The 27,535-nt window shown below is 39.4% G+C and overlaps 1 protein-coding gene and 1 pseudogene across 7 annotated transcripts in view; both read right to left on the reverse strand.

Annotated features, from left to right (window-relative positions):
- Nucleotides 1-4,427: 4,427 nt before the first annotated feature.
- Nucleotides 4,428-27,535, reverse strand: part of FAM135A (family with sequence similarity 135 member A) — a 129,635-nt gene continuing 106,527 nt past the window's right edge. For all 7 annotated transcript variants that reach the window (XM_060030397.1, XM_060030402.1, XM_060030401.1 and 4 more), the window contains 4 exons: nt 25,289-25,440; nt 23,578-23,688; nt 12,115-12,228; nt 4,428-5,819 (listed from right to left, as the gene is read on the reverse strand). In XM_060030397.1, coding sequence (XP_059886380.1) covers nt 5,614-5,819; nt 12,115-12,228; nt 23,578-23,688; nt 25,289-25,440 — 583 coding nt within the window. In that variant the 3' untranslated portion in view covers nt 4,428-5,613. The remainder of the gene's footprint in view (nt 5,820-12,114; nt 12,229-23,577; nt 23,689-25,288; nt 25,441-27,535) is intronic.
- On the reverse strand, nt 10,044-11,992 carry LOC132437393 (homocysteine-responsive endoplasmic reticulum-resident ubiquitin-like domain member 2 protein pseudogene; annotated as a pseudogene).

The raw sequence follows: 27,535 nt of genomic DNA on the forward strand, positions 1-27,535 counted from the left end.
CTGGTGATGTCTGACCGAGTAATATCAGGTGGCTGTATAATTTGAGTTTCTCATCACGAACCGGAGTCATCTGGTCCCCCTAGGTAAGGACTCCTTTCACCAGGAGGCAGTGGTATATTCGGAACGCGGCCAGAGCCAAAACCCAAGCAGTTTTCATTAGCAGGTAGCTCGGTAGCTTACATACACACGTCACCCTTAGTTCATATCTACAGTTTAGTGGTGAGCTCCTTGTGACCAGCTGACAGAGGAAAAAATTCAAAGCTGGATTACGGAGGACTTTGCTCAATATACTGACCAGCTGGCAAATGACTGCTTTGGCATTTCGAGCTGCATTTAACAGAGGCCCTCGAGGAACAGCAGAGAGAAAAAAGATCCTCCCAGAGGACAGAACTTTATCTTCTACTCTTTGCCTGGAAGGAGATATAGCTTGAGATAAAGATCTACATCAATTCATGGGCACTGAAATCAAGTGGTCAGGGACTGGGAAAATGTAAAGGTTTTGGAATAGGTTTTTTTGGAATTAGGACCTCTCCAAATGGCCCCAAAGCATGAGAACATTTGGGTCCCACTGAGTGCTCAAAAGAAGGCTCCCATGGCAAAAGGGCTCTTAATCAGAAACAAGATGACTGCACGTTATCTACTGCTGTCTAACATTATACCAACATTTTGGGGCTTAAAACTATAAACATCTATCCTCTCGCAGTTTTTGTGCGTCCGAAATCCAGGAACCAGGGTGCCTCTGGCTCTAGGTGTTAAATGAGGTTGCAGTCAGGCTGTGAGCCGGGGCTCCTGTCTCACATGGAGGCTTGACTAGGGGAAGATCAGATTCCGAGCTCACGCACATGATTATTGGCAGGATTTAGTTCCCTGTGCCTTTTGGACTGATGAAGGCCTCCCTCAGTTCCATGCTGTGTGGGCTTTTCCAAAGGTCATTTCACAACATGGCAGCTGGGTGTCCACGGAATGAACAAGCGGGAGAACAAGGGAGACTGCTCGCGATGGAAGCCACAGCCCTTCCGTAATCTAACCTCAGAGGTGAAAGCCCATCACTTTTGCTGAACTCTGTCATTAGAAGCGAATGAATTAGCAGATCCAGCCCACCTCAATGGGAGGGGATTACACTGGGCGTGAATGCCAGCAGGTGGGGATCACTGAAGGGCATTTTAGAGGCTGCTGACCACCATGACCATTCTGCAGGCATTGCTTAGCCTCCTCCCCTCACCCCAGCTGTGCTTGCTCAGTGCCGCCCTAACAAGGGAGCCACGGTGGCATGGAGACACGCATGTGTTAACATAGTATCCCCCCTGCCAAGACTGATGGGCTAGCACCACTACTTGCAGCGACCAACCCGATCGATCCCTAATATAATATGGAATAGCCTGGTGGCAGCTTTGGTTACAAGGGACTGTACTACAATGAAGGAGATAGCAATTTGTTCTACAGGAATAGACAATTATTCTGGGTTTGGATTGCTTTCCCTGACTTATGCTTCTTTTAACACTTCACCTGTGGACTTACTGAATACCTTATGTTCCGTACACTTTATGTAGCATCCCATACAACATTGCTTCCTGTGGATACAGATGCCTGTGGGATAAACCAGTCTCATCACATATCCCATCAGATCAGAAGCAGCTGGTCTTGTAGGACAGCCCTGTTAAAGGTTTACTCTTGGAACCAGGTGAGAAAATGCTTTGGGATGCTGTCCTAAAGGATTTGGCATGTGCTCCAAATGAGTTAACAGTGTTCAGTGATAGCTCTTCTGTTGACAGAATAACAGGCTCCGAAGAGCAGCAGAGGGATTGACCTCTTGTTGTGATGTCTCACACCCTGCCCGTGTATTTTGCTTTCCATTATGGGAAGACACAGTCTGCCATGGGTCCCGAGCATCCCTGCATATTATTGCTGAGTATCCCAACTGCAACTCATTGCCTGATACTGGGCAGTTTCTGCATCTGGTCATATGGTCATCTAAGTAGGTCAAGGCAACCACAGCATTGCTACCATTTAACTGCTGCTCTCCTGGGAGAAAAAACTGGCTTGTGTGCTGCTTGTGCTGCTTGTTCAAAAATGGCTTGGCCCTTGCCTCTGGATTCTTCTCCTGTAATGCAATCCAAGCTGCTTGGCCCTGGCCCTGCATTGCGTGTACACGCCTCACTTGGCCCTCAGCATCACCGTGGGAAATGAGGCTCTAGGAGCTGGTGTGACTGTGCTGACCGTTTGGCCACGACTTTGCTGTAGTAAGGTCTCTTGTCTCTGACCTGGGAGTCTCCTGTGTCCGCGCATCCATGAAGCTGCAGCAAGACTGCAAGCAAGACAAGTAGATACAATCTCAGATCCTTCGCAGCTCACCATCCGTCTGCACGATCCCAGGTTCTGCTGGCATGCTAAGTTTGTACCCAGAGTGGGGTATAAGTGGATAGATAGTGTCTTCTCTGAATTGGAAGTTGGGATTGCCTCCTGGCCATTTGTAGCTCATGCCCCTAGGTAAGGAGTTAGAAAAAGTGGTTAAGGTGCTGGCTGTAGCGATGGGCCCTGGTGACCACGGGGGAAAAGGGAGTGGGGAGAGGACTCTGTCTAGAACTTGGGGGACCTCGTCTCCTGGAATAACCTCTCACACCATGTTGAATTGTAAACATTAAGCAAAGATTATTGCACCCATATAGAGGCAAGGCCACCCAAGCCTCAGATCCTTGGGTCACACAAAAGGTAAATCCGATCAGCTGAGGTGCTGGTTGAGCACAAAGAAAACAGGGAATAAGTGGCACTGGTGACAGGTCATAGCCATCTAGCTTAATGGCCAGTGGCAGAACTGGGGGCTCTATTTACCATAGTTTTGTTTTGGTTTGAAATCAGAGAGCTTTGGGACATAAAACACACTGCTCCCTATATCCTACCCTGGAGATTCTGCTTCAGTTGGTCTGTCCTGGGGCCCTGAAGTTCACCAAGGAAACTTGCAAAGCACTGCTCTAGCTGTAGTTTCTTCCTCATTGGCTCATGCATGTGCTTATGTAGTTAATAATTTATTTTCTCTCCTTGTATATTGGCGGGGGGGGGTGATAAAGTCACAGTTTTGTCTGTGGGCTGCACACCACTGAGGCAAGATCATTACAAAACCAGATGACAAATGGACGTAACACTGAAATCCTGGACTTGAAACTGGATGGGGGATAATAGCAGTATGTCAGGACGAAGCATTTAAACAATGTGTGAATATGATATTTGTGATGTTGGAAAGGCAAAGAGATGGACTGTAGTAGATCTCTGATGTGTTTTTCTATTTGGTGCTCAGTCATCGAACCCATTCCACAGGTTTAGTGAATTCTGGCAGGAGAAACAGTCCCATCTTCTGCTGGAGAAGCTGATGAAGTCCGATATACTCACTGTCTTGTGTGCCTGACAGCCTGGGTGCTGGCACGAGACTAAGCCTGTCAGTCGTATGATCTCACCAGACTTTGAATCTGGAACGAGTGATGGAAGTAAGTGGATGTCTGGGATCCAGTTTTCAGAGGCATCCCTGCTGGCAGAAACATACACAGACCTCCAGCTCCCCTGGAGTTGGAACTTGCCTATAATTTTGGTCATATTCTAGCTTCCTCGGTTTCTACCAGTTTTCCAAGAGTGGTTCTCCAGCCTTTCCGTCAAGTCTGTGAGCTACCTATATTCTTCCAATAAATTATTTTTCTGCTTAAGTTAATCACAATGGTTTTTGTTGTCTGCAACTCAGAATTCTTACTGGTATACACTTCAATGAGATTTATTCTCTAAGGTCAGTTATGATCATTGACCCTCTCCCTCAGAATCCCACCCCACCCCTGCACTCTGAATTTGGAGGTGAATAGCATATGACAGTTTCCCTGGTAAATGAGAAGTTAAATCTGTTAGACTTGAAACCATAATCACTGATGTGCTTTTAAAACTATTAAAACAACCAACAACCAATCAACCTACTATGATCATAAGAGCAGTTTTCCCTTCAAAACAATGATATGATTATGAATAAGAATGAATACTTTGATAAATCTGGAAGATTATTCAAACTTAGAATAAGTTGAACTTCTTTTTTTTTTTTTTTGCGGTACGCGGGCCTCTCACTGTTGTGGCCTCTCCCGTTGCAGAGCACAGGCTCCGGATGCACAGGCTCAGTGGCCATGGCTCATGGGCCCAGCCGCTCCGCGGCATGTGGGATCCTCCCAGACCGGGGCACGAACCCGTGTCCCCTGCATCGGCAGGCGGGCTCTCAACCACTGCGCCACCAGGGAAGCCCTGAACTTCTTTTTTTAGTTAAAAAAAAGAAATAAAAGAAAAAAACTATGGTATTTCAAACTCAGGACCAAGGAATGTGAAGATGAAAAATGTGTATAGCAAAAATAAAAATATACCTCTAGTAACTATTCTGAAAATAAGCAAGTGTTTTAGCTGTCCCTCCAGATAGTCATTTGTTCATTTATTAGCAGCAGAGGCAATAACACAATGCTAAAAATAAACATGCATCAGTTGTACAATACACACTTACAAAAGCCTATCTATCCTTAGTGCATTCTTTTTTTCACAAGTAAAACAGGAAAGGAAAATAGTGAATTTAATGCTATTCAGCACCTTGAATAAAGTCAAAAGACTTTACATCTCCATATATCAAAACATTTGCATCTGTATCACCAAACATGTAAATTTAATTATTTTGTTCCATTTGAAACATGAATTATTTTATTTACATTACTCTTTAGTTCAACAAATTTTAACAATATTTAAAAATTATCTAAATTCATAAAAGTAGTTCATAAATTTCAACATTTAATTATTATGTACATACAAGGAAGTCCATGAAAAAAGTTAAAGAAATGTAGTCAGAAAGTTCAAGCAACATTTCCAAATTTAGCAAAATTCCAACCAAATCAAGGCAGAGGGCATTCAAACATTCAAAAATCTCTAGATGCTGCTAACATGAACATGGAAAGTTCCAGTAATAAAAGTCAATATGAGAAATAATGTTGAAATCACCAGTAGAAAATATATTTTAATAGGCATGACATATATTTACTAGCAACAGTAATAATGCTTCTTTTATAGAAAATGTTTATAACGTTGTCATATATGAACTACCCGATTTGAGAGGGCAAAAGAGTTGATTTCAAAAAATATATTTTAGCAGCCATAATTTTACTTCCAGTTAAAACATAGTAAAATGTTAAAAGTAAAATTTATGATTAACTAAATAATACCCCAATACTAGAAAATTTAAAATCCCATGCTATTCTAGCAATAACGGCCTCTAATACAATGTGTCTGATGTGAGGATTGTGGAAAGCCAATAATAAACAATCAGACATACATATGGGCTTAGAGTTTCACTGAAATACTTATGTAGCAAAATATATGAAAAAGTAATAGAAAAGTAAAAAGATAAAATTAAAAAAATATTGCACAGCCACATTACCTAGAAAGTAAAGTTGATGTTTAAAAAGCTCTAAACATGGATGATATAAATTATCTTCCATATAAAAAGGTATAAATATTTCTTAGAACTTATCAGCATCTACAGTTTAATATAATACATTATCTGAATCACTGTTGAATGAGGTAATTGTCAAGTCTCTACCAATGCATTTAATCCTAATGGAAATATTTGAGGGCAGCAACCAGAAAGAATTTCTCTAAAAATATTTCCGAATCCAGAACAGCTATATGTGCAGCTCTCCCAATGAGTGAATCAGCTGTATTGGGCAATGCATTGATGACATTATACCGAACCAAGTTACAATCCTTGCTTTGCAGAACCGGGCGAAGCAAGTTGTGGATCATTTCTGAATAGATCTGTCCTATTGGAACAAATAGAAAAAAGGAAAATTGGTTCACAAGAAGACCTGAAAAAAAATTCTATGCCAACTTTTATATAATTTATAAAATTTAGTTACATTATTTCCGTTTAAAGCAGAAAATTGTCTTTTAAAAGGTTTTTTTCCCCTTGAATATCACTTTTGAGACTGTTTTAGAGAAAATATAATCACATTATTTATCTAGTCAAGCGAAATAAATTTATCATACATTATTCTTGCCAACTTGATATTTTTAATTAAAAGCAATGAATATAACAGAGCAAATAGTTTTTTTCAACCTTAAGTCAATTATGACTCATTATGAAAGTAAAGGAGCCATGCTGAGACATTCTGATAAGGCAAAATTTAAAACCTCTCAAGAGCAAATACTTTAAAAAAGTTTCCATGGCAGCCAACGTTATTCCACATATTTCCAAATTATCTTGAGAAAGAATAGCAACTTCCCATAATCAGAAGAACAATGTGAGTTTGGCTCATAGGTCAAATTGAGAATTTTTTTTTTTTTTTGGCCTGCAGGTTTATTTAATGCTTTGTTTTGCTTTTAATTTCAAAGTTGTGCTCTTCTCTCCCTCTTTTTGGTTAATTCGTACAATGGATTTATTGAGGGCATGCAGAGCATAGAAGGTAAAGGTTACACACATATGTACACATACAAGCACAAACTGCCTTAAGAGGGGCGAAACAGTTTTTAATGCTCATGCATTACTATATTACTAACAGATGGGTGCTAACACATGTCCATCAAACGTGAATTTCAGGGTAGAGGCAGGATGTAGCCTTGAGGAATGATGAGAAGCAAATAACATACAGAAGCATAATTAGAGAAAGAAGAGAGATGTGCTTAAAAGAGGGATCAATAGAATATAGATTTCATAGAAAACGGTTTTTAAAAATTATTTATTTCTTTTTTTAATTGAAGTATAGTTGATTTACAATATTATATTAGTTTCAGGTGTACAAACATATTGATTCAATATTTTTATAGATTATACTCCATTTAAATTTATTATAAAATATTGGCTCTGTTCCCTGTGCTGTACAATATATCCTTGTAGCTTATTTATTTTACACATAGTAGTTTGTATCTCTTCTTGTTTTAAAATTTTATTTATTTTTGGCCGCATTGGGTCTTCATGGTTGTAAGCGGGCTTTCTCTAGCTGTGGCGAGCGGGGGCTACTCTTCGATGCAGTGCGTGGGCTTCTCATGTTGCGGAGCACGTTCTCTAAGGCATGAGGGCTTCAATAGTTGTGGTGCATGGGCTCAGTAGTTGTGGCGCGTGGGCTCAGTAGTTGTGGCTTGCAGGCTCTAGAGCGCAGGCTTAGTAGTTGTGGCGCACGGGCTTAGTTGCTCCATGGCACACGGGATCTTCCCGGACCAGGGATCGAACCCGTGTCCCCTGCATTGTCAGGCGGATTCTTAACCACTGTGCCACCAGGGAAGTCCCAGTAGTTTGTATCCCTTAATCTCCTATCCCTATCTTGCCCCTCCCCCATCCCTCTTCCCACTGGGAACCACTAGTTTGTTCTCTGTATCTGTGAGTCTGTTTCTGTTTCATTATATTTGTTTGTTTGCTTTATTTTTTAGAATCCACCTATAAGGGATATCATACAGTATTTGTCTTTCTCTGTCTGACTTATTTCACTAGGCATAATGCCCTCCAGGTCCATCCATGTTGCTGAAAATGGCAATATTCCATTCTCTTTTATGGCTGAGTAGTATTCCATTATGTGGATACACATCTTCTTTGTCCATTCATCAGCTGACGGACACTTAGGTTGCTCTGATGTCTTGGCTACTATAAACAATGGTGCTATGAATACTGGAGTACACATAAGTTTTGGAATTAGTATTTTCTTTGGCTATATGCCCAGAAGTGGAATTGCTGGATCATATGGTAGTTCTATAATGTTTAAAATTTTTTGAAACTCCATACTGTTTGTCACAATGGCTGCACCAGTTTACATTCCCACTACAAATGTACGAGGGTTCCCTTTTCTCTACATTCTCACCAGTATGTGTTATTGTGATCTTAATTTGCATTTCCCTGATGATTAGTGATGTTGAGCAGCTTTTCATGTGCCTGCTAGCCTCTGTATGTCTTCTTTGGAAAAATGTCTATTTAGGTCTTCTGCCCATTTTATAATCTGTTTGTTCATTTTTTTGATGTTGAGTTGCATGAACTGTTTACATATTTTGCCTTACTGGTCATATCATCTGCAAATATTCTCTCCCATTCAGTAGGTTGTCTTTTTGTTTTGTGGATGGTTTCCTTTGCTGTGCAAAAGCTTTCACACTGAAAACTTTATTTAGGTCCCATTTGTTTATTTTTGCTTTTGTTTCCATTGCCTGAGGAGACAGATGCAAATATTGCTATGACTTATGCCAAAGAGTGTTCTGCCTATGTTTTCTTGTAAGAGTTTTATGGCTTCTGTTCTTACATTTAGATCTTTAATACATTTTGAGTCTAATTTTTTTATATGTTGTGAGGAAATGTTCTAATTTCATCTTTTTACATGTAGTTGTCCAGTTTTCCCAGCAGCACTTATTGAAGAGACTATCTTTTCCCCATTGTGTGTTTTTGCCTCTTTTGTCATCGATTAATTGACCACAGGTGCGTGGGTTTATTTCTGGGGTCTTTATTCTGTTCCATTGATCTATGTGGCTGTGTCTGTGCCAATACCATGCTGTTTTGATGACTGCAGTTTTATAGTATAGTCTGAAGTCAAGGAGTGTGATTGTCCAGATTTCTTCTTTTTTTCTCAAGATTGCTTTGGCTATTTGGGATCTTTTTTGGTTCCATATAAATTTTAGGATTATTTGTTCTAGTTCTGTGAAAAATGCCATTGGTATATTGATAAGGATTGCTCTGAACCTGTAAATTGCCTTGGGGAGTATGGACATTTTAACAATATTAATTTTTCCAATCCATGAACATGGACATCTTTTCATTTCTTTGTATCATCTTCAATTTCCTTCATCAATATTTCATAGTTTTCAGAGCATAGGTCTTTCATCTCCTTGGTTAAGTTTATTCCCTAGGTATTTTATTGTTTTTCATGCGATTTTAAACAGGATTCTTTTTTTTGCTTTGTCTTTATCATAGTTCATTAGTACATAGAAAAGCAAATAGTATCATGCCATCCGCAAACAGTGACAGTTTTACTTCTCCCCTTCCAATTTGGATGACTTTTATTTATCTTTCTGTCTGATTGCTGTGGGTAGGACTTCCAATGCTATTTGAATAAAAGTAATGATAGTGGACATCCTTGGTTTGTTCCTGATCTTAGAGGAAATGCTGTCAGCTTTTCACCATTTAGTATGAAGTTAGCTATGGGTTTGTCATAAATGGCCTTTATTGTATTGAGGTAGGTTCCCTCTATACCCACTGTGATGAGAGTTTTTATCATGAATGGCTGTTGAATTTTGTCAAATGCTTTTTCGGCATTTTTTTTTTTTTTGTGGTACGCGGGCCTCTTACTGTTGTGGCCTCTCCCGTTGCGGAGCACAGGCTCCGGACGCGCAGGATCAGCGGCCATGGCTCACAGGCCCAGCCGCTCCGCAGCACGTGGGATCTTCCCGGACCGGGGCATGAACCCGCGTCCCCTGCATCGGCAGGCGGACTCTCAACCACTGCGCCACCAGGGAAGCCCTCGGCATCTATTTTTTAAAAAATATTTATTTGGCTGTGCTGGGTCTTAGTTACGGCATGTGTGATCTTCAGTTGCAGCATGCAAACTCTTAGTTGCAGCCATGTGGGATCTAGTTCCCTCACCAGGAATCAAACCCAGGTCCCCTGCATTGGGAGCGTGGAATCTTAGCCACTGGACCACCTGGGAAGTCCCTTTCGGCATCTATTGAGATGATCATGTGATTTTTATCCTTTGTTTTGTTAGTGTGTTGTATCACATCAACTGATTTGCAGATACTGAACCATCCTTGCATCCCTGGGATAAATCCCACTTTTGGTGTATGATCCCTTTAATGCGTTGTTGAATTTGGTTTGCTAATATTTTGTTGAGGATTTTTGCTTCTATGTTCATCAATGATACTGGCTTATAATTTTCTTTTTTTGTGGTGCCTTTGCTTGGTTTTGGTATCAGGGTGATGCTGGCATTGTAGAATAATGTAAGTCTTTCTTCATCTTCAATTTTTAGAATAGTTTGAGGATAGTTGTTATCTCTCTTCAAATTTTTGGTAGAATTCACCAGTGAATCTGTGTGGTCCTGCACTGTTGTTTGTTGGGAGGGTTTTTTTTTTTTCTGATTAAATTTCATTACTGGTAATCATATGTTCATATTTTCTATTTCTTCCTGATTCAGTCTTCGGAGACTTTACATTTCTAGAAATGTATTAATTTCTTCTAGGTTGTCCATTTGATTGGTGTTTATTTTTTCATAATTGACCTTTTATTTTAAAAAATTACAGGGAGCAATTTCCAGAATCTTATTTTATAAAAGTCCTGCCTATATCCAACATTTTATATCACTATTAATTCCATTGAAGAGCTGCCTTTTTTTTTTCAAGGTACTAATTCCAATTGATGGGATACATGCCCTTAAATAGAAAGTTTCCATTTATTCAAATGTCAAAATTAAGATTATTGAGAAGTTTATTGCTTTATGGCTGGGCAAGATGCTACTAGCACATTTTAGGTAAATAATATTCTTTGTTAAAAACTATGAGGTCATTCTGTTTAAAACTCTCAGTATAATTCACAGAAAATAGATATATTTATTCAAATTATACATTGAAGGGCTGAGATATTAGCCATAGACATTTATACGTGAAGCAGCTCTTTAAAGAAGACACACAAACAGGTCTGTCTTAGTATAATATACATAATTGAAATTAATAAAACCTGGAAGACCAATATTATGCTATGTTCTGTTAAGGTCTTGAAAAAAAAATCACACATTTAGTAGTCCATTTGCTTCTCATATGAATGAGAAGCTTTAAGGAAAAACAACACCTCTATACATGATGATGAAAATAAAGTAAACAATGTTTTGAAACTGCACTGTTATTTAAAACACTTTCCTAAATTCAGACCCTCCTTTGCAGCCGGCACAATTTTTCAGGTCTAATTGGCAACCTGGGGAGGCCCCTCTAGTATTCGTGAAGTAAAGAAGGTGGTGATAAAAGACCAAGCTGCTGCCATTAATCCAGGCCTTTGAATTGCACTGGCATCTTCACCTGCATCTTCTCCACTCTCATCTTCAAGCCCATCATCCATAAGACGCTCCATTTCTTCAAGTTCTAGGTTGTTTGCATTCTGCACATCATTGTTGACTTCGGCATTATTATTGGGAGCCTGTTGCTGACCTCCTTCTTGCCTAAAATGAAACCATCCAGCTCGGTGTAAACCAGTAGCATGGCTCCCATTACCATGATAAACCGACTAAAAGAGGAATAGAAGTACACAATGCTAGGGAGAACGGCAGCTCGTGAGAACGTGTACAACCAGTCTAGCCAGTCTCGACTGAAGTCTTCTTCGTTTAGCACTGGACCTCCCTGTGCATTCATCTGAACATTCTCATCCATGGGTCGATTTTCTTGGGTCACTAGGTTTGGAGCTGATGAGGGTTCTTCTCCAGGAACATGTGCCACATTTAGAGGCTGTGAAGTAGCAGGCTGGTCTGCGGTGGCATTTGATGTGGCCTGAGCTGAAACTGCAGCTTGATATTGCATATAATACTCATGCGTATACATCTGTTGCCACCACAGCATCTGCAGTGGGCTGAAAGTGGGATACCCTGGGAATCCAGCCGGAACAGCCTGCCCAGGAACCTGGTTGTCTACATTTCCTTGCATTACATATGGGAACTGATGACTAGCAATCTCTTACGATACTTGTATTTTTGTGGCGTCAGACATTGTACTATTCCTCTTTCATTTCTTGATGAGTCCGCTCGCTGCCATCTTTGACTAAAAGTAAAGTACAGCCGAACATGCAGCATGACCATTACTGCAACCACCAATTCCAATAATCCGGAGGAAATTAAAGCATGGATTACTTTTGAGGCAATAAAACGGAGAAGCATTGGTAATTAGATGAGAAAAAGATTTCAAAAGAACAACTACTGTGTCATTGGCCAAAACATCTTACACAGCAAAAGAAAAGAAAGGAAGGATAGCTGTTACTATCAGCGGGTGTAAAAGGAAGTCGAAGGAAAGAGAGGACAACAAAAAGAAGGGAGAAGACAACTGCAAGAAAACTTTGGGAGAAACTCATGTGTAGACGTAGCTCTTTGAAATACTTCTAATATACTTTGTTACCTGACTGTTTGTCCTTTAAAGCTGTCTTGCACATTTCAATGCGGGCAGAATGATAAGGAACATAGCGATCCTGCAGAGAGCCCACTAGTACAACATTTTTGAAATAGTGAAGCCCTGTGAAGAAAAAATACTGAGTTACAGTGCAATAATTAATTAGATTTGAAATAACTTATTAGCATCATATTAAGTGGCCATAAACTTTATTTCCTTGGTAGTACTAAGTTTATGCCTTTTAAAATAACTGATGAATTCTTTCTCCAAATTTCTATACATTCTCTACCAAAACCCCCAGCTTCCTTATATGTAGTTTATGTGCTGATATGAGAAATGTGTGTTTGCACTGAGTGAGAGCAAGGATTGTGGTCTTGGGGGTTAGGGGGAGACTGGATGTGGTTGGCTAAAATTCTATAACAAGTGTTTCATGACGCTTTTACTTTCCAAAGGATATTCATCAATATTTAGGATTATTCCCCAAAGGAACATATATTCTTCCATAAAAACAAACAAAACACCCTATTTAAATCCTTTAAAGCTGACTTTTTACTTTAGGTTTTCATTTGACTGTTGCCTAATATTACTTATATTTTCTCCTTATTTAAGCATGATGTCAAGAGGATAAACACTTCGATTTTTCCAATAAAAATAACGATTTTTTGTGAACCATCCAACAGACTTTTGTCAGGTCTATTTTGTTTTTTTTTTAATTTTTCAGTAAACTACGTGAATTTAGGACTTGTGTCCTTGGGGTACTTCTCTAAATAACTCACTTAAGTACTGAAACCACATTCTTGACCCCTTTAATACCGATAATGTTCTAATTACAGTAATGTACTATTTGGCTCAGACTAGTATATACAAAATCAAAATTTTATATGATAATTAAATAAGATACAAATCAATAATAGTGACACATTAGAATTGTGTGTGCAGTACAGAGAATTTTGTTCTGGAATGTTCCAGAATAAAACTTTGATACTCTTATGTGCACTGAAATTCAGACTCTTAGAGACAGGTCAATTGTGGGGACTGCTGTGAATCCAGAATATAGGAAGCCTTTGTAGAAGCTCCCTGTCTTTCCTGGAACTTAAGGATCCTAATGATGGGAAGAGCTTAGACTGACACATAGCCAGGTGAAAGAGTATATACCCTCTGTGTCAAATATAACGTATCCCTCCTTTTCCCAGTGAGAAGATACTACTTTGTGGCCACTTGAATATATAAAATTCTAGAGATATAAGTGAAATAAGAGAATGTCTATAACAGGAATTAACTCAGTTGAACACACGTTTAAAATATTTTAGAAAGTTTAAGAAAACTTGATCTTTTCCCCTTCATTTTCACATTTCACGAGACAAAGTCATCCCCTTTTGGCATCACGTGATGACAGTCTTCATTGGTGCTACTTTGGGAAATGTCTGTGTGTCCTAGAGCAGAGGTCTGTGAACTGGTATACACTTACCCCCAGGGGTAATTTAAGACTCTCCGTGGTGTAGATGGGCATTTACAGCTCTAAGATAATTGATTTCCAGATCCCAACTTCATACGAGCACTTTTCTACAAATGACTTTTCCTTCTCCTACTTTACAAGGGAAAGACATTTCTCCAATCTATTTCAGATCTTCTTATGGTATATGGCCCTGCGGTATAAAATCTCTGGGAGAACCAAGCAAAATATGAACGAAGTCTTCCTCTTCCGAAAAGTAAGTCTGATGTTACTGACTGTCTGACAATAAGAAATGGCTGTGCCCGTTAGATCTTATGGCACATATTTTCCATAAATTAAATGAGCTAAGTCTGTGACTCCAGCTGAATATAGTAAAAATATACTATCTCATATGCCAGAAAATACATCCTTTGCAGCTATTTAAAATTATAGAAAACAGTTTTAGGTGTCACCATAAAATTATACAAGGGGATACAAACTCTTCCAAAATTCTTTTGAGGGGTAAACAAGCCAAAAATGTGAAAGCCACGGTCGTATGGTACTTCTTCACTTCTAACCCAGTTATTTTAGGTACTGTACTTTCTGAATCTCTAAGTATAATGCTGTTAAATGAAATTTTATCCCGAACTGCATGAAACCAGCCATGTAACAGCACAGTTGGCTCCTTCTTTTATCTAAAAGGTGTTTATGTGTGTCCTCCATAAAGGCGACCACACTGCACATCTCCGGGGGGGCATCACTCCCATCACATCGACAGGAATGATACTGCACAGCCGGTGGCAGCCTTGCTCAGTAACGGTCACCTCTGTACTTCTCCGGAAACCACCAGCATCTTCTATGTCCCCCTCTGTCTTACCTTATGGCTTTCCTGTCTCACTGGGCACACGGAAGCGTCGGAAGGAGCTTCCGCAGACTCTACCTTAACACAAAACCCACCTCCCGCATCTGTACCTTCTCGCTCTGCCCACCCCTGCCTCAGGCCGGCCCTTGCACTAGTGCACTAGGTCCCACTCCTTCTTCCTGTCTGCTTAAGGGCATGCCTCTAGTTGCTGTCCCATCCTTCTCTCGCATCAACAGTTTTCTCTTCTGGATGGATCATTCTTATCAGGATGGAAAATATTACAGTATTATACTTCCCATCTTAAAAAAAAAAATCAGTCTCTCAATGAATCTGTCCTTGGGCTTTATTCTCCCCTCCAATTACCTCCCCGCCCCCCCCCATTTCTCGGCACTGCTCTATTTCTATAGTTTACATTATAAGAGTAATAGCCATTACCTTAAAAATTAAATATACTTTTCAAAATAATTCGCGGAGATTCTGTTGTGCTTCTACAGAGAAATGGCACTCAGGCTGAGAATCACTGCTTTAGACCAAGACCCTGGAGAGGAGTACCCATGTCTCCCCAGGTTCAGGCAGCTCGGTGGAGACGAAGCATGCAAACCAACAAAGGGAGAGAAGGGGATGTCCAAGAAACCCTTTAACTCTCAGATTCCATGATGATAAAACAGATACAATCACAGATTCTGACAGTGACATAGATACAAGATATTGTCATATTTTTAAACGTGATTCCCAAGATAGCACTGTACTTTAAAAATGCATTTTAAACTTAGTAATTATTTTAATAATACTTTTTCAACAACAATGTATTATTACTAGTACTGTGCTTCTGTATGGAAGGTTTGCTTTTTGTATTAGCCAAGAACCAAGTCAAACAGACTCTGACCCTTTTTTGAGTCTTCTGGTTTCCGTTCCTGTGTAGCAGTGCTGGCTAGAGAGGGCAGAAACTCAAAGAGAAACATGGTAGCCCCCGAGGCGCAGTGCTGGTGGGAATCATGGCAGCACTTCATCCCAGCTGAAGCCCAGCTGATGACAAGGTCTGAGGTGTGTATTTGGGGGAGCCTTGTACTGTAGGTTCATCCTCTCTGCACCTGCACTGATTCTACCTGCTCAGAGATGGTCTCGTCCACTGGCCCTCGGGTTAGCACTTCACTCAGCCCAAGGTGACTCATTCTCGGTTGAAAAGTTACCTGTAACTTGGGAAAGTAACACGATTTCCCCATCTATAGAATGAGACAGTTTAACTGGAAAAGTTTCTAAATATTTTAGTTATTTTTCAGGATTGCTAAGAAAAAGATTAAAGTAAATGTTCAGTATTTTTCTGGACTGCACAATTACATGGTTTACGTATGAACGAACACCGTAATGGTAACTTTCACCTTCATTATCTCAGTCTTCCTGATATATACATATATCATACATATATGTATATATATATATATTTTTTTTTTTGCAGTACGCGGGCCTCTCACTGTTGTGGCCTCTCCCGTTGCGGAGCACAGGCTCCGGACGCGCAGGCCCAGCGGCCATAGCTCACGGGCCCAGCCGCTCCGCGGCATGTGGGATCTTCCCGGACCAGGGCACGAACCCCTGTCCCCTGCATTGGCAGGCGGGCTCTCAACCACTGCGCCACCAGGGAAGCCCTTCCTGATATTTTTGGCTGCTCATTTTTTTCTGAAAAATTTAATAAGTTTTAAAGCAATTCATATTGACTCATCTCTGGTTACTTTCTGGAACTGGCAAAAATAGCAGTTCTGCACTGGTGGCTTTGCACTCCAGGGAACATTTAGCAGTGTCTGGAGACAACGCTGTTTCTCACAAGCAGGGGGTGGGGTATGTGAGGTGCTGATGGGTGTGTGCTCTACTGGCATTTAGTGGGTAGAGGCCAGGGATGCTGCTAAATATTCTACAACGCACAGGACAGATCCTGACAACACAGAATATCCAGCCTAGAACGTCAAAGTGCTGAGGCTGAGAAACCCTGTGCTTTCTAAATGGACATAGTCTACTCAATATTAAACTATTCTTATTTTTACTCATTTATTTTAAATACATTTGAAAGAATTTGCTTCCTAAAATAATGTAAGCTGCTGCTGATGCTTTCCTACACTTTCAGAAACAAAATACAAATGTTAATTACAAATCAAGTGATACCTATTACTAAACACCTCTGTAATCTGCTGGAAGAAAAGATTGTCTTGTACCATAGTAGCACAGCAGGAGACTTCTTTAATTGTTATATTTTATTTGTCAGAATTCAACAGCTGGTTAAGAGATTCTAAGCAGATGTTTTTAGGAAGATCTTAAAATGAGGATACTTTGTTCTTGAAATTCCAACAATGGGTAGATTGTTCTTTGGCTCTTTTTGAGCCCTCACCAAGGAATACAGGAGAGCCCCTGAGCCTTCTCTCTATGTAATCTTGACTACTCAGCACTGCTGTCACCTCATCTAGGTACAGTATACTGTTTACCTTCCACGTTGCTCTAGGTTCCTTCATCTTTCTTTCCCTTGATATTCAATGAGGACATGCTAGCATGCTGCAACTATATTGTGTAAATTATTGATATATTCTATCAGCAATCTGTAGGATGCTACAGGTTTTTTAGTTAAAATTAAAAGCTGCTATAAAATTTAATCATTGTTATCATATGATATTGCTTATATGTGGCATCTAAAAAAAAGGGTACAAATGAACTTATCTATAAAGCAGAAATAGAGTTACAGATGTAGAAAACAAACTTACGGTTACTGGGGGGAAGGGGAGGAGGGATAAATTGGAAGATTGGGATTGACATATACACACTACTATGTATAAAACAGATAACTAATAAGGACCTACTGTATAGCACAGGGAACTCTACTCAATACTCTGTAATGGCCTATATGGGAAAAGAATCTAAAAAAAGAGTGGATATATGTACATGTATATCTGATTCACTTTGGTGTACACCTGAAACTAACACAACACTGTAAATCAACTAGAGTGCAATACAAATTTTTAAAAATTTAATCATTGTTTATAATTGTAATGCCTTAATCAAAAAAGATAATTTCCTTTTAAACGTAACATTTCTGTAGCCCTCTACAATATCTATTGTGTTCACAAAACAACAAAGGCAATTCACACTTAATAAATACCTGATTTTTACAAAAAGATAACATTTCTTAATTGCTTTAGAAATCACTCAAATTACTTCAGGCTTTTAAATGCTTCCTTAATTTTAAAATAATGAATAGCTTTTGATTAAGGAACGCTATTAACCAATGATATGTTGCAGAGAAAAAGACTGTTTCAAAATGAAGACCCACAGGGGAGTCTTTGCTTAAATAAACAAGGGAAGAGGGTAGAAGGCTGGATTTTGCTTTAGACAGGTGATTTTATGCGTTCTCAAAAGAATAGGAAAATGGCCATTCAGAAGAAACAGAAGCAATAATTGGATCAGGGCATCAAAGACTTTATAGCTTTAGCAGAGTAAAATATAAAAGAACAGTTATCTCTAGGGCTCTTGATTGTTTAAAAATATCTGAGAATAGCAAACTGGCTACGTAAATTGGTTAAGTAAACACTGCTCTATGTTTTCCTGTTTTATTTACTTATGTTTCTGATGTGAACCCATATATTTCTACTTTGTGAATAAAGAATTTTATGTACATATACAGGTGTAGCAGTTTCCTAGGAATTGACTACTCATTTCTCATAATCCTTTAGATGATTAAAAAAAGGAAAAAAACAGCTCAGAGAGACCTGTTCCAACTCCCATGACAGTATTATAATTTTAAAATCAATTAATGAATATTTGTTAACATTTAAAACTACAATTAGGATAACCGTCTCAAGTTCTTGAAAGTATACGTCACTGGCTTAACACGACCTGGTCTGACCACGCATGATGGCTGTGGTACCAGCTTCTGGGCTGAGGCGGCGTCTGGCCACTCTGGGCATCTGTGTCCTCACACGCAAAGTGGGGCAATGGGGCTCCTACTTCATAAGGTTAAACACACTCACGTGTATGACATGCTTGGGTGGCACCTGGAATACGGTATGTGCCTTGTGTGTTGGCTATTATTTATTTCTATATTTAGTATTATTTAATGTACTAGTTATTATTAGAAAACATAGTATGCTTTCATGCTATGTTCCATAATAATACTAATTCAATTCAGGTGTATACTAATAAATTCATTTCTAGCTATAAGTAGAAATCTTAAAACACAAAAACAATTTTAATAAGTCATTTGAACAATTTTTATAGCTAGTAATATTGACAGTTCTGCTAAAAAAAAAACCTCCTAAAATAGATTTATGATGTTAACGTGACAGCAAATTTCTATAATCTATAATACTAATACTATTTTAGTTCAGGCACCTCTTCATTTAGAGCTATTTTTACCAACTAATATTTACTGAGTTTCGTGCTATTCAGACCATAATCATTTTACATGAATTATCCATTCAACCTTTAATGGTCTTGTGAGGAAGATACTATTATTCCCATTTTACCAATGAAGAAACAGAATTACTTAATATTTAGATCAAGTAACCTTTATCAGTGTCTCAGCTAAAACTAGTATCTATGTGTGCCTTCAAAGTTTGTCTCTTAAACAGTGCTACACTGGTACAACCGGGGGGGGGGGGAGATGAAAGTCCTGCCATGCATTAAAAGGCAAATAATAAATTAATAACCTGTAAGGAAAAGTTTTAACTAATCCTTAAAAAATAACTCAAGTACAAAAGACCTACTCATATCTACTAATAATTATAAACTTAGTGATACAAGTATGTGTTCAGTCAGTTGGGAAATGGCATGAATTACAGAATTTTTACAGTAGCAGCACCGGTACAAACTCCATGGCTACTCACAATGCTATACACATAGCTACACGTAATGGTTCTAGTCAGGGTAAGTTTTTCTCACATGAGAACTACGTGATGTATTTGATTTTGTAGGAATATCTTGTGGTTTTGTGAATCAAGTATGTATTTCTGTGTACTGTAAATACCTTACTGTTGTTACTTTTTACCCTTAGAAACAAAATCCCAAAACTCCACCTACAAAAGAACTTTTCTTTCACTGATTCTAATAACAGGCGACACATGAAATAACCATTCCCAATTCTCTTTCTCATATTGACAGCAGTATTTAAGGCAGAATCTTGAAAAGGTTAAAACAAGACTCAAATGAAGTGGGCTGTATTCAATGACTAAATCTGTCTAGTGTTCGTATCAAATGTTTCAAGAGCAGGATGGAAGACATGATGAAAGGAATGAAGATGAAAAGTGGATTTAAAAGGCCAGGGCTTAAGTTTACAAGTTCAAGCTACTTCAGCCTTCACCAAATACATGGGTTTGATTTTCAGCTTACCGTACAATATTTGACCTGCTTTTGGATACCAAACATAATATTGAAAAGATCACTCATTGATTCAGTGGGTTGACAGCGAACGCCTACTAGGAAGAACTACTGTGAATGCTGAGGGTATGTCGGGGGGCGGGTGGGAAAGGGTTGTCATGACAGATCCCACTTAAGGAAAAAAGGCTGAGATACATAAAAATGACTGACATGAGACAAGCTATAACGACTATGATAAAAGAGGTTCATATATAATGTTATAGCAGTTCAGAGATGACGTTAACAATCTTGGGATGTGTTATGCAAAGAAAAGAAGTGGGGTCAATCGAGGATGACACTGAGGTGTTTCAAACCAAGTAATCTAGAGGACAGAGTAACATTTAGAAAAGGTCAAAAAAAGAGGCAGCAGAAGAAGAAACTGTCAATTTTAGACACATTTAGTTTGAAATATAAGCACAGATATGTAGCAGGCAAGTGAGGAGTGGAATTCATTACTGTCGTCGGTCCTGAGACATGAGATTTGGGATATGAAGGCATGTGCTGGTACTCTGCCAGCAGAGGCGCACCGAATCAGATAGGGCATCAAGGAAAGCTCCGGAGAGCAGGTGGTGCTGGAGTGTAATTTTAGAAGATGAAGAGAATCAGTGCTACACAGATGGGCAAACGCACGGGGAGGAATGGTGGCAGAAGCAGCATGGTGAAGGCGAGGAAGCACAAACACGTGAAAAGTGACTACAGCAAAGGATGCCCGTCTGCAAAGAGGAGGGTACAGAGCACATGAAAGGACCAGGAGCCAGATTATACAGGATTTGATGCCCTAAGCCATGGACTCTACACGTCATCCTGAGAACTAGAAGGTACTCTGGAGGCTTTTTGAACAGGACCAATACGGTCTGATTTAATTTTTAGAAAATCATTTCATCCAATGAGGAAGTGAGACAGAGGAGAAGGGGGGCATACAGGAGGCAGGGTAACCAGTTTGGAGGCCACAGTGATCATCTAAGTGAAGGTGATGGAGGCTGGACGAAGGCAGTCACAGAGTAAGGAAAGGGAGGCTCCACCAGGGCCAAGCAGGCTGGACGTCGCAGGGATTGGTAACTCAGCAGATGGGGGAAAGGGAGAAAGAGAAGTCAAGAACGACTTCTAAGTTTCTGCCTGGGTAGATGCAGAGAAGCCAATCTGAGGGGAAACAGGAGGTGTCTGAGCACACTGCACAGGAGGCACCCATGAGACATCTAAGTGAATATACTCTGAAGGCAGCTGCACACACAGGTCTAGGTATGCTGATGCTTGCAGGCCAACAGAAGGAAGGAGGAAAGTCCTTGCTTGACGGCCTTGACTTTCACAGATAGAACAGGAAACAGAGCCATTTGTGGAAGTGCAGGCAGCAGCGGTAGTTTAAGTCTGAGGAAAAGAGGTGAGAAACTTTGAAGGGAATGAGTAGAAAGCTACTAAGAGATAACCAGACAGGGAAGCCACGGATCTACAGCAGTAGTGATGTGCACGTCTGCGTGTCCTTTGTGGCAGAGCTCAACAGGCTAGGTGAAGAAGCGGTAGTACAGGTTTGCTAGTTGGCTACGATAGAAAGCAAAGGGTGACAGTGTATGAATGATGAAAGTGATAATTCAGAGTCTGAGATGGGTCAGGAAGGGGATGAAACCCTGAGGCACAGGGTCATCTTAGGAAGATGGAGTAGGGATCTTAACTGAGTCTAGAAAGCAGGCGAGAATAAGGGAGTGAGAGAGAAAGGACAGGCTGTTAAAGTGACAGAGTGGAATATTGGTTGAAATTTCTGGGTGGAGTGTAGCCATAGGTAAGGGTTCACAGTGGAGTGGAATAGAAGTTTACCAGAGTTGAGAAAGGCTCTGTAATGCTTCGTGAATCATCTAAAGGGTCGGCTCATCAAATTACCAAAAATGATGCCAGGATTAAGTATATTAAGGTTCAAGAAAAATATCTTTTCCGGGCTTCCCTGGTGGCGCGGTGGTTAAGAATCTGCCGGCCAATGCAGTGGACACGGGTTCCAGCCCTGGTCTGGGAAGGTCCCACCTGACGCGGAGCAACTAAGCCCGTGAGCCACAACTACTGAGCCTGCGCTCTAGAGCCCACGAGCCACAACGACTGAGCCCACGTGCCACAACTACTGAAGCCTGTGCGCCTAGAGCCCATGCTCCACAACAAGAGAAGCCACTGCAATGAGAAGCCCACGCACCGCAACAAAGAGTAGCCCCCGCTCGCACAACTAGAGAAAGCCTGCAAGCGGCAATGAAGACCCAATGCAGCCAAAAGTAAAATAAATAAATTAAAAAAAAGAAAATCATACAATTAAAAAAGAAATATGTCTTTTCCTAAGCATAACTGTGTAATAAATATTTGTCAATGTCGTCAAAGTTCTCACTGCAGATGCAAGGAAGGCGCAGGAGAGCATTATACTGAAGACGACGAGAAGGCTGAGGCTCAAAGAAGCAGTTTCACGTGGCGGTGGAGAAGTCACGACTGGGAGGGATGGAAAGCAAGAGGACGGGCTCCCGCTCTAGGTGGGCCTCAGTAACTGAGGAATCAAGAAATCCAGCTGCTTCTATGGCAGGCCTGTGTGGTCTGGACTGCTGCCTTTTTTTTTTGGTAAATAAAGTTTTTTTTTGAAATGCAGCCGCACTCACTAGCTCATGTGTTGTCTATAGCTGTGTTTGGGCTACAGTGGTATGTTGAGTGGTTACAACTGAGATCCTACGGCCCACAAGCCAAAATGTTTACTATCCAGCCCTTTAGCAAAAAGTGTGCCACCCTCTGCTCCACAGCCGGGGGAGGGCTGGGGAATAGCCAGCTTTCAGTTATGGCTCCACTTTCAGCAGGAAGTGGCGATCACATTCTTTGAGGAAGGTACAGATGAGGGCAGTCTCTTCTGCTCAAGCGGAGACCTCAAAGGACACAGTGGAAAGAATGTGCCGGGAATCTGTGAGTGCGAGGATGAGTCCAGGAGAGAGGAAAGCTCACAGGCGAGGTCACTTACAGAGCGTGAGAATGAATGGCCAAGGACCAGCTGGGGACTTCCGGGAGTAAAAGCTTAGAATACACATGCAAGATGGGGAATACATTTAATAACTGGTTAATGAGAGATGAGTAACAAGATCCATCTAGTGGTGAGAATCTGAAGAAGGAATAACTATTAATGGTTTCGTTTCTGACATTTTCCAGAAATGCTTATAATAGGAAAGTAAAAAAAAAATGTGGCAGTTTAAAACAAAGGCTGAGGACTGGGGTTGGGGGTAGCTAGGACAGGAGGGCTAGGACATGCAGAGGCCTAGTTCAAGAACTTAACTTATAGCTGGTATGAATTATAAAGGCCAAAATTTTTAGGATAACTTCAAAGTAGCTGTGCACCTCACAAAAAAATAAATACAATCATGTAAAAAAAAAATTAAAACATGCTATCAACTGCTTAGTTCTGTGAGTCTATTTCACTATTAAGAAATAACAACTGACTGATGGTTTTTTAATCACCAGAAAGACATGTTGATAATTGATTTGTTAAAGGTTTATTTATTTACTTATTATTATTATTATTATTTTTTGCAGTATGCGGGCCTCTCACTGCTGTGGCTTCTCCCGTTGCGGAGCACAGGCTCCGGACGCGCAGGCCCAGCCGCCATGGCTCATGGGACCAGCCGCTCTGCGGCATGTGGGATCTTCCCAGACTGGGGCACGAACCCGTGTCCCCTGCATCAGCAGGCAGACTCTCAACCACTGCGCCACCAGGGAAGCCCAAAGGTTTATTTTAAAAAAGGTTTTCAAGTGAGTGTTTTCAAAACTGTTTCTATATACTTACCGGCTTTATTACTAAGCTTGTATAAGAAAGTCTGGCGAGGGTCTGAATGATCTCGACATGTCAGTTGCAAAAGAGAACCTGATTTTTTCCATTTCTGCATAAACCACAGACCTAGAGAGTTATAAATGGTATGTGATATGTGAGAGTTATAAACCGGAAATACATAGTACCATATGCCAACGTTATTCATTCTAATATATATATTTCACTTCAAAATATATCTCCCAAATTAGCATTTTGTTGGCGAATAAAAAATATATTTGCAAAATATTTCCATTTTCTGATAACAAATATAAACACACAGACACACAGAGGTTAACGATGGGTTAACGGTGGTTGACAGAGGGCTTGTTGTTTATTTCTACTTCATTAGGTAATGAAATAGGTAATGGTCTATGAAGAACACATTTGGGAAAATTATACCTTTAGATATACTTGTTCAAATTATAATGAAGCAGAGGGGGAGTAAACTTTAAACACAGTAGTAGATCCACATGCCTGAGCACGGCACCTTTAGACAATCACAGGTCAGTCATGGGAGACTGACTGGATAAGGACCAACTCTAAGGATGAGCAACTGGATAATGTTTTCTAGTAACAGCTGAATGTAATTTCAGTGTCATATTTAATTGTATTTCTTTATATTACCAGTTACCCGTATTTAAGTGCATCTTCCCCTTAAGTGAAACCTCAATCACTCTGGAGCTGGTTTTCAAGATTGTAGACTACTCATTTCTACTTTTGTTGATTCTATTACTGAGGTGAACAGGGGAGGAAAAGAGGGTAAAAACCCTTTAACTGATTAAAGCTGCCAACTGAAAGTCTACCTGGGGAAAAGTTTAGTGAAGAAAGAAATTCAAAAGAAAGAAATTCAAAGTACTGCATCCGAGTCATACTGGGTTCTATTTTGTACTATTTATGGATTTCATTTTTCTCAAGCCCTCTTCTTGAAACTGTAAAAATCTACAACTAGCTAGATTTTGAATACCACCATTTGAAATGGGATACAAAGGAAAATGGTATGGTTTATTTGTCAATGAAAGAAGTAGAAGAGAAAATGGAAATAAGAGTTTCAAGGCTCAATGAAAAAAAGTCAGAATGAAATCTAATTCTTACAATGGGAATCAATTGACTAAATTATAAAAGCCATTTTAAAATTCTAATGGAAAAACAAAGCCAAATAAAGGGCAAATCAAGTATCAGATCCTTCTTAATGAGCATATTTATTCTAATCAAAATTGGGGTCTTAATTTTTACTTTAATTTCTTTTAAAAGTTTAGAATTTATTTTCTCATAATATCCCTTTATCACTATCAAACCAAAATCAGAGTTAATGTTCTATATAAAACATTTTATAACTTTAAAATGTATTAAGCATAGGTATTTGTTATCTGCTCAACTAACGGAACAACAAAATAGCCTGTTTATAAGACTAACATTTACTGAAAATATTTAAACAGTTTAACGATAAAAAGGGAAAAAATGCTGTTGTGACTTGACAAATATCTCAATATGACATCATTTTCTGAAATGAGTTTTGTCAGCTTATTTCACGTGCATGACAAAATAGAAAAATAGATACATCTTTTGTTTCATGAAATTCCAAGTACATGACAAATCTGCTCTAAAATAAACACCAGAAAATATTAAATTTGTATTTAAATCTTCTCTCCACGCCATAATTTTTGTACTGGACAATAAAACTTCTTACCTGTATTAACAAGAGCACTGCTGTTGTAGAGCGTACCAAGGTGAGGTCCAGAGAGTGATAGAAAGGTATGAAGTTTGTCAAGGTAATATTTAAACCGTGGCCTTGTAAGCACTGAACGGATTATTAAATTGCCCAACGAATGTCCAATAAAGCTATAAGAGAAACAAAATGACATTTCTCCCATAGTATTAGTTTAAAAAAAAATAAAAGCTGCTATCACTGTACATAGATGTGAAATACTAAGCATTTAAAATGTTCTAATATGTTTTAAAACTATGGTTTGATACTCTGAAATGACATAACTTACATTTTGAAGCAAAAAATGTGAGAATGTAGCAGAAAATTCCTATTATTATAGAGTTTGCATACTTACTCTATAGAAATAGGATACTACTTATCAGAAAACTCCTATTATTATAGAGTTTATATACTTACTCTGTAGAAATAGGATACTACTTACCAGAAAATTTTTACTTCTAGTTCGTAAATACTTAGAAAGAAATACATTTTAAAAGCGCTAATACATTGACTAGATGATAAATTTGCATCTTTAGGTACACACACCAATTATTTACCTGTCAAGTCATGATTTAAAACAAAATAATGAAGTTATACGTATAAGCATGATTTAGGAGACATTATATCCCCATTTCTCTTATTCTCTGGTCCACACTCCAAGGTGGGGAGTTCTCTGACTAAGTACTTTCAAGCCACAGGAAAAAAAAATGTGCATTTTCTGACAGTAAGTCTAAAATTATACCAAAAGAATAACTAATACTTATAAAGCTTTTCACCTTTATTAAGGAATAGTTTAAATCAAAAGAGCCTTTTTGCCTACCATTATTTTATGATAGACAGTATATGAATCCCTCGGGACAATTAACAGTGAAAGAAGAAAGGCTGAAAGCTGTCTTAAAAGTGGTTTACAGATATAACTAATTTACAGACATAACTAGTGAGAAGCTGCAAACTTCCTGAAGCTGTGAAGTAAAGTTTGATAACGAACAGTCCTCATTCAACCAAATCAAGCTTTTGGATAATGGTTGATTATAACTGACCATCTAATCTAGAAGAGGGCCTACTTTCGTGGATGAATAAAAGAACTGAAAAAATAGACTTATTTTCTCATCATAAAATAACAAATTAATAAAAGGAATACAAGATGACTATAGAAAATTTAGTAAACAGATGAAAAATCCATAAATGAGAATGACTAGAACAAGAAAACAATCTCTCTCCACCCTCCACATACTTGCATCTCCCACCATATTTTAACAGAAATCTGTTTTTAAACGGTGACTTCAAATAAAAACCTGCTCTCTCTGTTCTCTGTCCCTACTCTGTACTTCCAAGAGGAAGCAAACTCTACAAAAGCCTAAAGAGCCAGCTTCCTCCTCTAACCCAGCTGGGATATGAAACTCATCAGTTTACTCTTCTCTTTTTGAGGCAGGAAGATTAGTTTTGACTTTTTCTTTAATTCTTACCAGACTAGAAGAAACAAATGCTTTTCTCTCCCCCATGTCTATTCACAACATCTGTGATTAAATAATAAGACATGTTGATTTGATCATCATCTCCTGCTTGTGGAAAGCTGACTCTCAAAGTATAGTCATGACATGTTGAAAGTATTTTTACAGTTTCATTTTTTAAATATATATCCATTTCCCTACAACCTTTCTTTTTGGTAACAGCTTTACTGAGATATCATTCACATACCATACAATTCAGCCGTTTAAGGTGTACACCTCAACGCTTTTTAGTGTATTTACGGAGTAGTGCAGCCATCACTACAAGAAATTTTAGAATATTTCACCACCTTAAAAAGAAACCCTACATTCTTTTTTTTTTTTTAAATAATTTTATTTATTTATTTTTGGCCATGTTGCGTCTTCGTTGCTGCGCGCAGGCTTTCTCTAGTTGTGGCGAGTGGAGGGGGGCTACTCCTTGTTGCGGTGCGCGGGCTTCTCACTGCGGTGGCTTCTCTTGTTGCGGAGCATGGGCTCTAGGCGCGCAGGCTTCAGTAGTTGTGGCACGCGGGCTCGATAGTTGCGGTTCGTGGGCTCTAGAGCGCAGGCTCAGTAGTTGTGCACAGGCTTAGTTGCTCCGTGGCATGTGGGATCTTCCCGGACCAGGGCTCGAACCCGTGTCCACTGCATCAGCAGGCGGATGCTTAACCACTGCACCACCAGGGAAGTCCAACCCTACATTCTTTAGCTATCACCGCCCCCCCCCCGCCCCCCACTATCT

The sequence above is a fragment of the Delphinus delphis genome, chromosome 14 (assembly GCF_949987515.2).
Source record: "Delphinus delphis chromosome 14, mDelDel1.2, whole genome shotgun sequence".
NCBI classification, from domain to species: domain Eukaryota; kingdom Metazoa; phylum Chordata; class Mammalia; order Artiodactyla; family Delphinidae; genus Delphinus; species Delphinus delphis.